Genomic DNA, 13,543 nt, shown 5'->3' with positions numbered 1-13,543 from the left:
TCGTTCCTCAGTTACTTCCTCTTTCAAAAGAGGAAGTACACAACCGTTGAGTCCGCTGCTCTAATGGCGCTGCTTCTCCTGCACACAGCAGGAGAGAGCAGCAATTCCGTGTTTAAAAATACATCAGACTTAATGGGGGGGGTGTCAAAAGGAAAGCCAGAAGGGCCAGAAGGCCAGAAGGGGCAGAAGGCACGTGGGAGACAGACGACGTCATGTGAGGGACCTGAGCAAACTCCGTGAGTGCCCAGTAACGAGCATGCAATAAAAAGCTAGTCAGATGGAGCTTTATGACTCAGGAGAGGAATTTCAACCTTTTAGAATGAGGAAAAACAGCACAAAATCTGGGAAATCAGCAAAGGATCAGTGGGGAAATGGAGTACCGTATTTCTTCGATTCTAAGACGCCATCGATTGTAAGACGCACACTAAATTCAGTACCACCAACAGAAAAAAAGCTTTGATTCTAAGAAATAATAAACGCACCCGTGATTCTAAGACGCACCCCGTTTTTAGAGATGTTTATATGGCGGGGGGGGAGTGTGTCTTAGAATCAAAGAAATACAGTAGCTAGAAAAAGGGGAGTGACAACCTGGGGAACCCCAGACCTGCCTTACATCAAGGTAGGTCAGCATATATGGATCATGGAACAAGCTGGAAACCAACTGCAAGCTCTTGGTTGATTTTGATCCTGTTTCAGTCTTTCATCTCCAACACCTCTTCTGCCCAATCCCATTTTTATACACCACACAGCATCACTGCGCTTCCCCAATGGCTTCCACCTTCCTCCTACCACTTGCTTGCTGCTGCCACTGCCTATTTTCCCACGTGCTGGAAGAAAAAGAATTAGAGAAGATACATCCTCCCCCTCCCCCAGCTTGGAGATGACATCTGCGGAGATGGCATTTGCTGCAGCAATGCTAGCAAAGGCAGAGGGGTGGGGGAAATGTCAGACCCGGCCCTAGTCAGTTCTAGCTTCTTATCCCCACCCCTTTCTGTGACACTCAGTCCTTCAAGAGCAATGAAAATAAACAGACATGATGGAAGTGAATCAACTTGCTCATATAAATAGGTTGTATGCAATGGAGAATTAATGAAATTAAATTAATGTAATATAGTATTATGTAACTTTTTGATCAATGAACACCAAAAACAAAGTGCACTCTCTTTTTTGTTTTGTTTACCTGCCCCCATTATGAGTCCTGGTGCTGTATCCTTGGTATGAACCATTCCTGACACATATGGATTGTCTGGCCAGCGGAGATGGAGGTGAAGGTGGCAATCGGGCTATAAAGATAACAAAGAAAGGTCTTTGTTTTTAGCAGAATGGCAGAGATGCCTCTAATGTTCGAAACAGCCACACTATGGGTAAATGGTATGTAATGACAGCTCTCTGTGGAGAGACAAAGGTAACTACTTCATGAAGGTATCACGCTGCAGCTATAATGTAATGTCTATTAATGCCAGCCACACAGTGTAGTAGATACTGTACGGGAAAGTTTCACTATGGCCTCTTGAAGAGCACTGGCACTGTTATGTTTTGGTGGTCTTTTAAAAAGTCCACCAACTTTTGCTTTGTCTCTGCGTCATTGTACCAGCCCAAACCGTTGCACACTGTGACAGCTACTGTGGCAAAAACAACAGCCACAACCTAACCAGGTAAATATGGGCTATTACGATGGGAAAGACATTGCAAGATTTCAGAGAACTTTCCAGAGTAATTCAGTTTATACTATTATTTTTTGCATCTAGAATTCATACATAGGATAGCCATGCAGTTTCTCATTGTAACTAATTTCCTCTTCCAGCCTTATAAATTACTATGATAGCCTTTAATTCCACAGGAGATGATTCGAAGATTTGACTAAAAAATACATTTGCTAATTTGCAACATCAGCTATCAAATGCCAAAAGAATCTTCATCCCAGCCGCTTACATTCACTAGATGGCACTTCTGAGCTTAGTAATGGGACTTCACCAATGTACTTATTAATGTAAACGAACAGCACCCAGTCACAGCCATAACCTCTGTTAAAATCGCTCCCTCAAAACAGGTGCTGGGTTTGATCTTATTTCCCCCCAAATGAATATATAACACCGGCAAAAAATAAAATAAAATCAGGGACTTTTGAGAGTAGAAATGAGCTAATTAAAGCCGGTAATTCCTTGTGCTATTGTGCTTGGGAACAGCTGTGTTATTGCGCATATGTTCATTCTGGAATTACAGAGCTACATGTGATGCAGGAGATCTATCACATTACCACCTTTTTTGAAAAAGAAAAGGCTGAGGTTGAACTAGCTTGGGGCAACAGTGCTGGGAGGGAAGAGGGTGTTCATACCTTTCCCCCTCTGAAGTTTTCTTGATCAAAATCCACGCTCCAAAGCTGTTCTTAGCTATGCTGTGGGGGGAAAGGCAGGCAACTGTTTTGTTAATTTCCCCCTCCAGTTAGGCTAATCACAGCTTTGGGAAAGGACAGCTTTTGATCAGAAAAATGGTGCAGGAGGAAATGATTAATCACCCTTCACCCACAGTTGCTTTTCAGGTTAAAAAACCCCAGGAGATACAATCATGTATCTCCCAGATCATGGTTAGCTTGACTTAGGCCGTTTCTACACCTGCCTTTCCCCCAGGATCATCCCTGGATCATTCCTGTGCATCCTGGGAACAGGCAGGGATGATCCCTCCATTTTCCTGGAATAACTCTTAGTTGTAGAAATGGCCCTAATCTGAGATACAATAGTGTCAGAATGCTTTCACTACAAGTAGAAGCAAGATGTTGCACAGAGCGTACTTTCACCCAAATAAGAATGTTCTTCACAATTTTGCTGGTGTCGGTTCCTCTATATGCAGGGACCAAGTAATCAACATGTTTGCCCACAAGAACAAAAGGTTTCCTCAGGTAAGGCTGAGCGGCAGCCTTATTGTGCTATTTTGTTCTTTGGTTGCTTGAGTTATATGGCTCTGCAAAGGCCTTAAAGCCCGAAGCATTTGTCCATGCATCTGAACTCTGCTTGTGGCTGAACTATTATATGCAAAAGTGTGGGAGATGAAAGTGCTAAGCCAACTCCACCATAAATAGTATTCTCAGCAATGGGAATGAACATGGGATGATGATCTTACCATGTACATTTTTGAAATGTTGAGAGCCATTCACAAATAAAATATTAGAAGGGATTCCCTTTAATTGCTACTCACGTGACATGGAACATGCAGCGTAAACACTTATGGGTCATGGAATATAGTGTGCTTGGGTAACTGCCCTTTTCCATCCCTTGCAGGAATAGCATGGTCAGCCCTATGGGTTGAGCCTAAACCACTCTAGTATTGTTTGAAAGGATTTGTGAAGTAGGATTGCCACATGGGTCCTCCTCACAGCAATGCAGCCCAGATCAAGCGATGGGGCCCACTCTGGTGGCCTTTGAACCGGGAAGGCAAGAAGCACAACCAGTGGACTAAAGTGGTACCATATTGACAAAACTAGAAGCCTAAGCACATAATTCCAGCCCACATGTGAGCTATATCCCTGAAAAAGGGAGTTGTGGCCTGAGCCAGGCACGGGCTGTGCTTGAAGTCACCTTTAGCTATAACAGGAGCTGTGCTTCTCCATAGGCAAAGCTGCCCAGCCACTGTCACAATGGCAAGAAGGGAGGGAAACAAAGAGAAATCCAGTGCCACTACTGCTGCCCACCATCCCATTTTCTCAGTCTTTACTGAAATAGGCAATCTGTAGAAATTCTGCCTCTCCTGCCTTCCCTCCACTGCAGCCAGTTAGTTTAAAGGAATTCATGAAATTCCATCACCCTCCACTGCCCCTAGGAGCCAACTGCTCCCTAAGGGCAGGGACAAGGAACCCATGGCCCTCCAGATGTTGCTGGATTACAATTCACATCACCCAAGAAAATTGGCCATATCGGCTAGGGTTGAGGGGAGTTGGAGTCCAAAAACATCAGGGAGGGGGCTGGAAGGTCCCCCTGTCTCTCCCTTAGAGTTTTTAGGTCCAGGGCCCAAGAAGTTCTGTGTGCTTGTAACAGCTGAAGTAAAAGGGGGAAAATCAACTTATGCAGAGTCTCTCACCATAGTATCACAATGATGGGGAAAGTAATGTTCTTTTCTATGCAACACTTAAAAGAACTTCCCAGAATGATGACTTGGCAAACCCCTCTCCTTTTGGCTCCCTAGCCCATAGAACAGCGCTCCTCTGCCTATCCACTTCCTTCTTTGCTTGCATGAGATCACAGCTTCTTCTGTGCCTGGGTCCTCTGAGGATATGTCTAGAATCTTTTCCGCCTTTGCCACCCTCCTTTCTTCAGCTCTGTGCCACCACCATCCACTGTTTCCTCAAGGCTCTCCTGTTCACAGTATGCATTTTCTGCGCCTGTTCTTTCTTGCTTCTTCTAGCAATTTACTAAAGCATTTTAACATGACTCCGAGCCAACCTCTCTGCCGGTTCAGCGTTCCTGGCTCCCTCGCTCTGCTCATGGCACGTCTGAGGGCTGGTGATTTCCACAGCTTTGGCTGATACGCCAGCTGCGCCCCTTCTTAGATTCAGAAGACCCAAAGACAGTAGTGCATGTGCTGGTAACCTCAAGGCTTGACTTCTGCAATGCGCTCTACATACAGTAGGGCTACCATTGTACCTAGTTCGGAAACTTCAACTAGTTCAAAATATGGCAGCCAGGTTGGTCACCAGTACATCTAGGGGTGAGCATATTACCCCAACATTAAAATCACTCCACTGGCTGCCATTTAGTTTCCGGGCAAAGTACAAAGTGTTGGTCATTACCTTTAAAGCCCTAAATGGTTTGGGTCCAGGTTACCTGTGGGATGGCCTTCTCCCATACAGTCTGCCCCACACACTCAGGTCCTCTGGGGAGAATTTACTTCAGTCAGCCAAGACTAGGCTGACATCAGTTTCCCAGAGGACCTTTTCTTCTGTCGCCCCTGGATTATTATGGAACGGCCTGCCGAAGGAGATTAGTAATATTAACTCTCTCTCTGATTTTAAGGCAGCTTTGAAGACTAGCCTTTTCCGGCAGGCCTACCCAGATTAATGTAAAATCAAGAATTTTTAAAATGTGTTGATTCCTGTACTAATGTTCTTCCCCCTTCTTGATCCAAAGGAAGAGGTGGGTAAGAAATAATGTTTTTTTAATAATAATAATAATAATAATAATAATAATAATAATAATAATAATTCCCTTTGGTCTGGCTTCTCCCTGTCTCTTCGGCCCTTCTTTCACTCAAACTTCTGTCTCCTTGTCTTACCTTTCCTTCATATTTTTATTTTTAGTTCATTACCTTTAGTTCACTTCAGCCTTCTAGCATCCTTGTTCCCTGCCTCTTGGGGCCTTGCTAGATGAGGCCTTAGTGTGCTTTGAGGCCTGGTTTCCCTGCTGTGCGTCCAGACGACGCACAGGGGAATCCGGGGTCAGGCCGCGCTCAGACCCCTCCCCTAACGCACCATAAGCGAAGTCGCTTATGGCGCGCCTTTTCCGCAGCCCCGGCCTGAGGCCGGGACTGCGGAACGTCTAGCAAGGTCTGCAGCTTTTTGCGGCTACTCGCTTACTCGCGAGTAGCCGGGAAAAGCCACGGACTGGGCACAGCGCTCATACGAGCGCTGTGCCCATCAGGCTGGGGGGATCCCGGGGGGGACATAGGGGGGGAAGGCCGGACCGGCAGGAGAGGGGGATGGCGGCGGGAGACACGGGAGATGGGGAGGGATGGCGGAGGGCGACACGGGAGATGGGGAGGGATGGCGGAGGGAGACACGGGAGAAGGGGAGGGATGGCGGAGGGCAACACAGGGGACAGGGACGGGGAGGGAGGGCGGGGAAAGAGTGGGCAGGGGGCTTAATTAAAAAAAGGGTGGGGGGCTTAATTAAAAAAAACACCTACCTTCTCCGGAGTCTTCGGGGCACACGTGGCCCCTTTAACAAAAAAATAAAAAAAATAAATGGCCGACGCCACAGGGCTTCTGCAGTCCCTGCGCGTCGGCCGTCTAGGAGGCGGGGCAGCGTGCGCTAAAGTTAGCGCGCTGTTGCCCCGCCTCCCTGCCGGCTTATCCGGCAGGGTCTAGCAAGGCCCTTGGTTTCCCTTTCTCCTGGGCTGCCATCTCACCATGCTTTCCTGATCTTTGCCTTCCTGTTTTTCCCAGAGAGCTCCTTCTCTTGCCCAATAAAACTGGCTGTTCATATCAACTCACAGAGCCAGACTGATGCAGAGATTACACTGCTGACTCAGCATATAAAATGCTAATGTGTCCCATGGCATCACATCAGCTCAGTCAATGGGTACCAAAAGCTGCTGTATTGCCATCACCTCCACCAAAATTAAAATTAAAATCCTCACTGCATTGCAATACAAATAAACAAAGTAACCCTGATCGGGGTGGGGGGAGGGGAGGGAGGGAGAAGTGTGGGGAACACAGAGATACAAAAGGACATAAAAAAACTTCAGAACCTCACAAAAAGGCTCCTTAGATATCTTCCATAATGTAATCCAAGTGCACAAAGGAAAGGGTAGCATAATGAAAGATGTAACGATGAGGATAAACAGACATGAAAAGACCACACATCTTTATAGTACAAAGAATAAAGCAAAAAAATTGGAAAGAAAAATGAATGATTTTTAGTAATTTTGTATAGCAATTTCAAGTGTCCAAAGCACTTGCCATACATTTTCTTGTTATCCTCATAAAAAAACAAACCTGAAGGGTAGGCCAGTATTATTATTCCCATAGTGCAGGTGGTGGGGACAGGCAGGCTGTGAGAGAATTACTTTATGACCAAAAAAAAAGAAGAATGGTGTCTGCAAGCATTATTAAAGTGGGAAATGTTCCATATGAAGTCTTTATGTGTCTACGTAACTAACCATGTATTGTAAGAAAGATGAAGGCAAAATTATTACAGTGACTCCAGTAACTTTTTTGCACTGATATACCAACAGCATTTCTTAAACAACAGACACTGGGGTTGAAGCCCACTTTACTAGGGTACCACTCCCCACTTCTTCCTGTTAATTGATGAAATTCTGCCTTCTTCCCCCAAATGCCTTAATCAAGCTGCTTGGAATTTTGTAAAAAAGAAAAAAAAATACTGATGATCCTGAAGAAGAAGAAGAAGAAGAAGAAGAAGAAGAAGAAGAAGAAGAAGAAGAAGAAGAAGAAGAAAAGATTTCATGGGATATAGGAACACTTGAATCCCACATGACCCAACTGTCAGCACACATGGCTCTCCAGAAAAAGTTTTACCAGCTAACGCCAATAATTAATATGGTGCAAATGCTGATGCAGATGAACTTCTGTTACAAAAATCTTGATTGTGTTTATCTGAAACTCCTCCTTTTCAGAAACCTCCCATTGGCCATGCTGGCTGGGGGATGATGGGTATTGTACTCCAATACATCCAAGGAGCAGCAGGTTGGGAAAGCTTGGAACAGAACAAGGTTGGGGAATAAGTGTCCTCCAGGTGATGTGTGGGTGGGGGGAGTGATGAAGGGAGGTGCAACCCAACAACAATTGAAGGACCACACAGCCCCCATCCCTGGAACAAAAGAACCACTACAAGAGGAGAGAAGCTGCACAGGAATTACCATATATGTTGCATCAGCTTCTGTGGGTGAAATAAGAGTACTTTTATGGGCCATGTGTTTTACTGTCTCTGTTACTGAATGTCTTTGTTACATGGGAGCCTTTACAGTTGCCCCTGAAAAAGTTTTTTTTAAAATTACGTGTAACAGTTTGGTCTGCGGCATTTCTTCCTCCCAAAACATATCCTAACACCTATTGAGCCCCCTCTTCTTTTGTTTCCTCACTTTCCCCTTTGGTTAATGTTAGGAAATTAATAATACTCCTCCACCTCTCTTTGGCTGTTATCCTGAACACAACTGGGCTCCTTAAATCCCATACACCATTTGTAGCTGATAGGTCGGTTTGATGACCTCAACTTGAAAGCTGAGAAGGGCAATTGTACCTCACACTGGGAACCCTTTCTAGGGAAGGCCCTAGTAGATCTCCCCACAACCTTTAACACTGTGGGTCGTGATCAAGACTTGACTCTGGTGCTGATGTAACCTAGGTTCTCAACAAACTAAGGTTTGCAAGTCAATGCAGGTTGCAGAAATCAAAGATTAATAAATTCCACAGCATGAGAGCCTTATCTGAATATACAGCAGAATCACATGGTACAGCTCTTGCTGGACTGTATCACTTCAGAACGCAGACTTGAAAGGTCTCCCAGGAAAAAAGTCACTGTGCCTAGAAAACATGTCCAGGAGAAGAGTTTATGGTTGGCCTTTTCACTGACTGCTAGCTTTCTAGGCACAGAGAGTTGTTTCATAGAGGAGATGATACCATTCACCTGAGAACTGAAATGGTACTAGAAAAAACTGAATTATGTTACTCTGTTACAGATTTAGATTGACTGTAATTCAGTAACATTTGAATAAATATTTTTAGGGTGAAAATAAATCTAATTATTTGCAACCATTAAAGAAACCATTTCGTTGTTGCTATTTTAAGGGTAGGGAAGGAAATTGCTCACCAGTTTGCAGTCAGTTGGTTTACCATTCATATCAGCAGTTGGAGGTGTAAGGTAGTCCCAGTTACGGCCTTTGTTGAATGTTATAAGAGTGGTAACTTTCCCATCTATTTTTTGATTGGCCAAAAATACTCCTTTGACACCCCTAACCTATGTTATAAATACAAAATGCAGAATAGTTAATAAGCAGTGTTCACACACACCTATCTGTCATATACTTAGTTAAGTCCCCTTTGCTATAGAGTAATGGAAAAATCAGTAAGTCTGTTGTTTATCAGCTACAGTCTTGAAACCATTTACTTTGATTTTATTGAAAGTTATCAAAATTAAACCATGTAAAATTCATGGTTATGTGCTCCGACCCTGAGATCACTTTATTTCATGTTTGTAAATTTGAAAAGAATGCCACTAGACATGGGAACAGGGAATAGGTCTAGTGATACCACTGAACAAACACGACCCACCGCTTCTGGAACAGAGATTTTACACTGCTTATAGAAAACCTCAAAACGAGTGGAAATACTTATTTCTGAATTGAGTGGAGCTCCCAGTGGAGCTCCCAGAAACTCTCATTTCTGCCCTGTTCCAGAAATGAGAGTTTCACTCATTTCCAGTTGCTCCTGGAAGCATTAAATCTCTGTTGCGCAAGATCTCACTTGCAGAACAGAATTGGCAGGGGTGCAGCTACCCAGCGTCTTGGACTACTTGTGTACCAAACATGAGTCTTCTGGGTGTTCTGGAGGCCCCTTAACTATTTGGGGATATACTTCACGGACTCCATTTTGAGAGAAAGAGAGAGAGAGAGAGAGAGAGAGAGAGAGAGGGAAAGGAACCTCTCGTGCAAAGCACTTGCGTCATTACTGACTCCTAAAGGGACACCTGCTTTCTCTGACGTTTTCTTGGCAGACTTTGTAGCAGGGTGGTTTGCCATTGCCTTCCCCAGTCACTGTTACCTTTCCCCCAGCTATCTGGGTACTCATTTTACCGACCTTGGAAGGATGGAAGGCTGAGTCGACCTGAGCCGGCTGCCTGAGAACCAGCTTCCACTGGGATCGAACTCAAGCCGTGGGGAGAGTTTCGGCTGCAGTAACTGCCGCTTACCACTCTGCACCACACCAGGCTCATGTACAAATGTCTCATTTCAGATTTTCTCTTGAACCACAGGCATATCAGATTTCACGTGTCCAGATCACATGGAGGTACCTAAGAAGTTTGAAACCCCATCAGTGAATCATGACGGAGGCCCAGACCTTGTGGTATGGTTCAGAAAGGAACCCCATGATTCATAAGGTCCTCTTTCTCACTTATGTATGTGCGCGCGCCTGCACACACACATGAAACAAGTAAAGTACATTTATAGCTACATGATTATTCCATTATAGCCAAAGAGGAGCAATGCTTCCAATTCAAAGCCTTTATAATAAAGCCAAAGGAATAATAAAGAGGAGTTAGTAAAATTTGGGTCTAATACCTCCAGAATATCTATTAGCACATTCTCCTCGGGTTGCTTGGTGCTCCTGACATTCTCTAACACGATGGAGTAAGAGATGCCCTGCGGGTCAGACTGGTAGAGGTTGTACGTGTCAGTCTGATACCATTCCTGGATAGCCACAAACACTTGGCTCTCATCTGTGCTGATAATTTGTAGATCCTGAAGAGAAAAAGATCAATACAACATGTAACTGACAGCACAAAATTTACAACCTACTCATGCTTGACAGATGTTGAGAAAAGATATTACAATTCCCACCCCTTAACCAATATCAGTTGTATTATTTGGAACAGGAAAAGCTACATAGTATTACCTGCTAATATAAGTTAGACAGGAGCCAATGACTTCCATATGACTGAAACAGGAGACGGCAACTCTGATAGGGTGACCATATGAAAAGGAGGACAGGGCTCCTGTATCTTTAACAGTTGTATTGAAAAGGGAATTTCTGCAGGTGTCATTTGTATATATGGGGAACCTGGTGAAATTTCCTCTTCATCACAACAGTTAAAGCTGCAGGTGCCCTGCCCTCTTTTAAATCTGGTCACTCTAGTATAGCTCCTGCAGCTTTAACTGCAGTGATGAAGAGGGAATTTCACCAAGGTCTCCATATATACAAATAACACCTGCTGAAATTCCCTTTTCTATGCAACTGTTAAAGATACAGGAACCCTGTCCTCCTTTTCACATGGTCACCCTAAACTCTGATGAATGTAAAATGCTTAGTGGGGAACAGAAAAAATAGCCTCTGCAAAGGGACACTCACTTTGCTTTTGTAATTATTCAGCAAGAGATCTATGGGATACTGAATGGTATGATCCTGGCTTTTATGGCTCATCTCCAGAGGGTATCACTCAATAATACACAAGTAATTGCTTGGACCCTTGGCAATCAGAGTTGGCAAAGCCTAGGCAGGAGATGCTGGAGCCCTTACTAGCTGAAGTTGGCAGTGTCTGCTCTAAGGAGTTGGATCCTGAAGTCTCTTCAATGTGCAGTAAACCAGCATCTCTCACTGAGCTTATGCTCTAGCTCAGTGGTCTTCAACTGGTCCAAGCCTGAGACCCACCTCAGACTCCCAACCTGCAACATGGGACCCACTTTCACAATTTTCTTCATGCCCAATTTGGTGGCAGCAGCAGCTTTGCTGCAACCCATCTGGATTGATCTCATGACCCACTTTTGGGTCATGACTCACCAGTGGAAGACCACTGCCTAGCTAACTACTGCCTGGCCTCTAACTTTTTCTTTTGAGTTGAAGTGGTGGAATGGGTGTTTGCTATGCACCTTTGAATGCTATCAGATTACTGATTCCATGTTTTCAATTTGGGTTTGGTACTGAGACTTTACTTGCAGCTATGGTTGGTGATCTAGCCCTGGGGACTGAGAAAAGCAACTGCATCTTGTGGGTTCTAGTACGCCTTCTTCACCACTTATCATAATGGAGTCTTGAGTCCAGCGGAGATGTAACATGGCCTCTCTACAAACCATGATTTGAAAATCAGGCATCTGTACCATAGTTAACTGTTTTGCAGCAAATGGTTGATGAGTGTGGTTATGTAGCCACCATGGTTCACATTTATTTATTTATTTATTTAGAATATTTATATACCGCTCCTCATTGAAAATTTTTTGGAGTGGTGTACAAGGTAAAATGAAAATAAAAACAGAATAAAATAGTTAAAACAAAATTTAAAAAGAAGCAAAAAACAACAACAACACAGAAATCCAAGGCTGCATGTTAAAGAAAGGCTTCTTGGAATAAAGATGTTTTCAGGTGGCGCCGAAAGGAGTACAAGGTTGGCGCCTGCCTGACCTCCAGAGGCAGGGAATTCCACAGGAGGGGCGCCACCACGCTGAAGGCTCTTCCCCTGGTGGATTCCAATCGGAGGATGGATCTAGGTGGAACCACCAGGAGCAGGCCCTCGGATGACCTCAGTGACCGGGCAGGTTGGTAGGGGAGAAGGCGCTCTCTCAGGTATCTTGGTCCCAAGTTGTTTAAGACTTTGTACACAAGTACAAGAACCTTAAACCTAGCCCGGTAGCGAATAGGCAGCCAGTGCTGTTCCCTCAGCAGAGGAGTCACATGCTGGAAAGGGGCAGCTCCAGACAACAGCCGAGCTGCAGCATTCTGCATTAGCTCCAGCTTCCGGAGCAGCTTCAAGGGCAGCCCCACATAGAGCGCGTTGCAGTAATCCAATCTTGAGGTTACCAATGCCTGTACCACCGTGGTCAAGCTATCCCTGTCCAGGAGAGGCCGTAGTTGGCGAACCAACCGAAGATGGTAAAAGGCACTCCGAGCCGTGGCGGCTACTTGAGCCTCCAACGACAGAAACGGGTCTAAGAGTACCCCCAAACTACGAACCTGTTCTTTCAGAGGCAGAGCAACCCCATCCAGAACAGGCAATGAGCCTGTCTCCCGGACTTGGGAACCACTCACCCACAGGGCTTCCGTCTTGCCAGGATTTAGTCTCAGTTTATTGGCCCTCATCCAGCCCATTACTGAGTCTAGGCACTGGTCCAGGACTTGCACAGCCTCACCTAATTCAGTTGTCACAGGGAGATAGAGCTGCGTGTCATCAGCGTATTGATGGCATTTAGCTCCAAATCCCCTAATGACCGTTCCCAACGGCTTCATATAGATGTTAAATAACATTGGGGACAAGATGGTGCCCTGCGGCACTCCATAGCTCAATTGCCAGGAGGCCGAGGACTGGTCACCCAATGCTACTCTCTGAAAACGACCCCGTAGGTAGGACCAGAACCACTGTAAAACAGTGCCTCCAATGCCCATCCCACAGAGTCAATCCAGGAGGATACTATGGTCAATGGTATCAAAAGCCGCCGAGAGATCGAACAGGATTAACAGGGTTGCATTCCCCCTGTCGCTCTCTCGATAAAGGTCATCCATCAGGGCGACCAAGGCTGATTCAGTCCCGTAACCAGATCGGAACCCAGACTGGAATGGATCTAGATAATCAGTATCCTCCAAGAGTGCCTGCAGTTGCTCCGCCACAACCCTCTCAAGTACCTTCCCTAAAAAAGGAGTGTTAGCAACTGGGCGGTAGTTGCCTAATACCATCGGATCCAGTGTGGGCTTCTTCAGGAGTGGTCGCACTACTGCCTCCTTAAGGATAGCAGGGACCACCCCTTCCCGGAGGGAAGCATTTATCACCCCCTGGACCCACCCAGTCAGACCCCCTCGGCTTGCTTTTATAAGCCAGGAGGGACAGGGATCGAGAGGGCAAGTGGTCGGTCGCACTGCTGCAAGCACCTTGTCTACATCATCAGGCTGCAATAACTGGAACTGATCCCACAAAATTGGGCAGATGGTGGCATCGGACACCTCAACTGGAGCTGCACTAAAAACAACGTCAAGCTCGCTGCGGAGAGAAGCGATCTTGTCCTCAAAGTGTGATGCAAAAAGGTCACAGCGGGTCCTTGACAGAGCCAGGGCCCCATTTGCTGGGGAGGATGTTAGCAGCCCCCGGACCACCCGGAAGAGCTCCGCTGGACGGCTA

The 13,543-nt window shown here is 45.5% G+C and overlaps 1 protein-coding gene across 2 annotated transcripts in view; it reads right to left on the bottom strand.

Moving 5' to 3' along the window:
* SORCS2 (sortilin related VPS10 domain containing receptor 2) overlaps positions 1 to 13,543 on the bottom strand; it is a 167,734-nt gene that overhangs the window by 53,879 nt on the left and 100,312 nt on the right. For both annotated transcript variants that reach the window (XM_063130150.1, XM_063130152.1), the window contains exons 9-11: positions 10,005 to 10,184; positions 8,537 to 8,683; positions 1,181 to 1,283 (exon numbers count right to left, since the gene is read on the bottom strand). In XM_063130150.1, coding sequence (XP_062986220.1) covers positions 1,181 to 1,283; positions 8,537 to 8,683; positions 10,005 to 10,184 — 430 coding nt within the window. The remainder of the gene's footprint in view (positions 1 to 1,180; positions 1,284 to 8,536; positions 8,684 to 10,004; positions 10,185 to 13,543) is intronic.

Source organism: Elgaria multicarinata, chromosome 7 (assembly GCF_023053635.1).
Source record: "Elgaria multicarinata webbii isolate HBS135686 ecotype San Diego chromosome 7, rElgMul1.1.pri, whole genome shotgun sequence".
Classification (NCBI taxonomy): Eukaryota; Metazoa; Chordata; class Lepidosauria; order Squamata; family Anguidae; genus Elgaria; species Elgaria multicarinata.
This window is presented reverse-complemented; position numbering and strand designations above follow the sequence as displayed.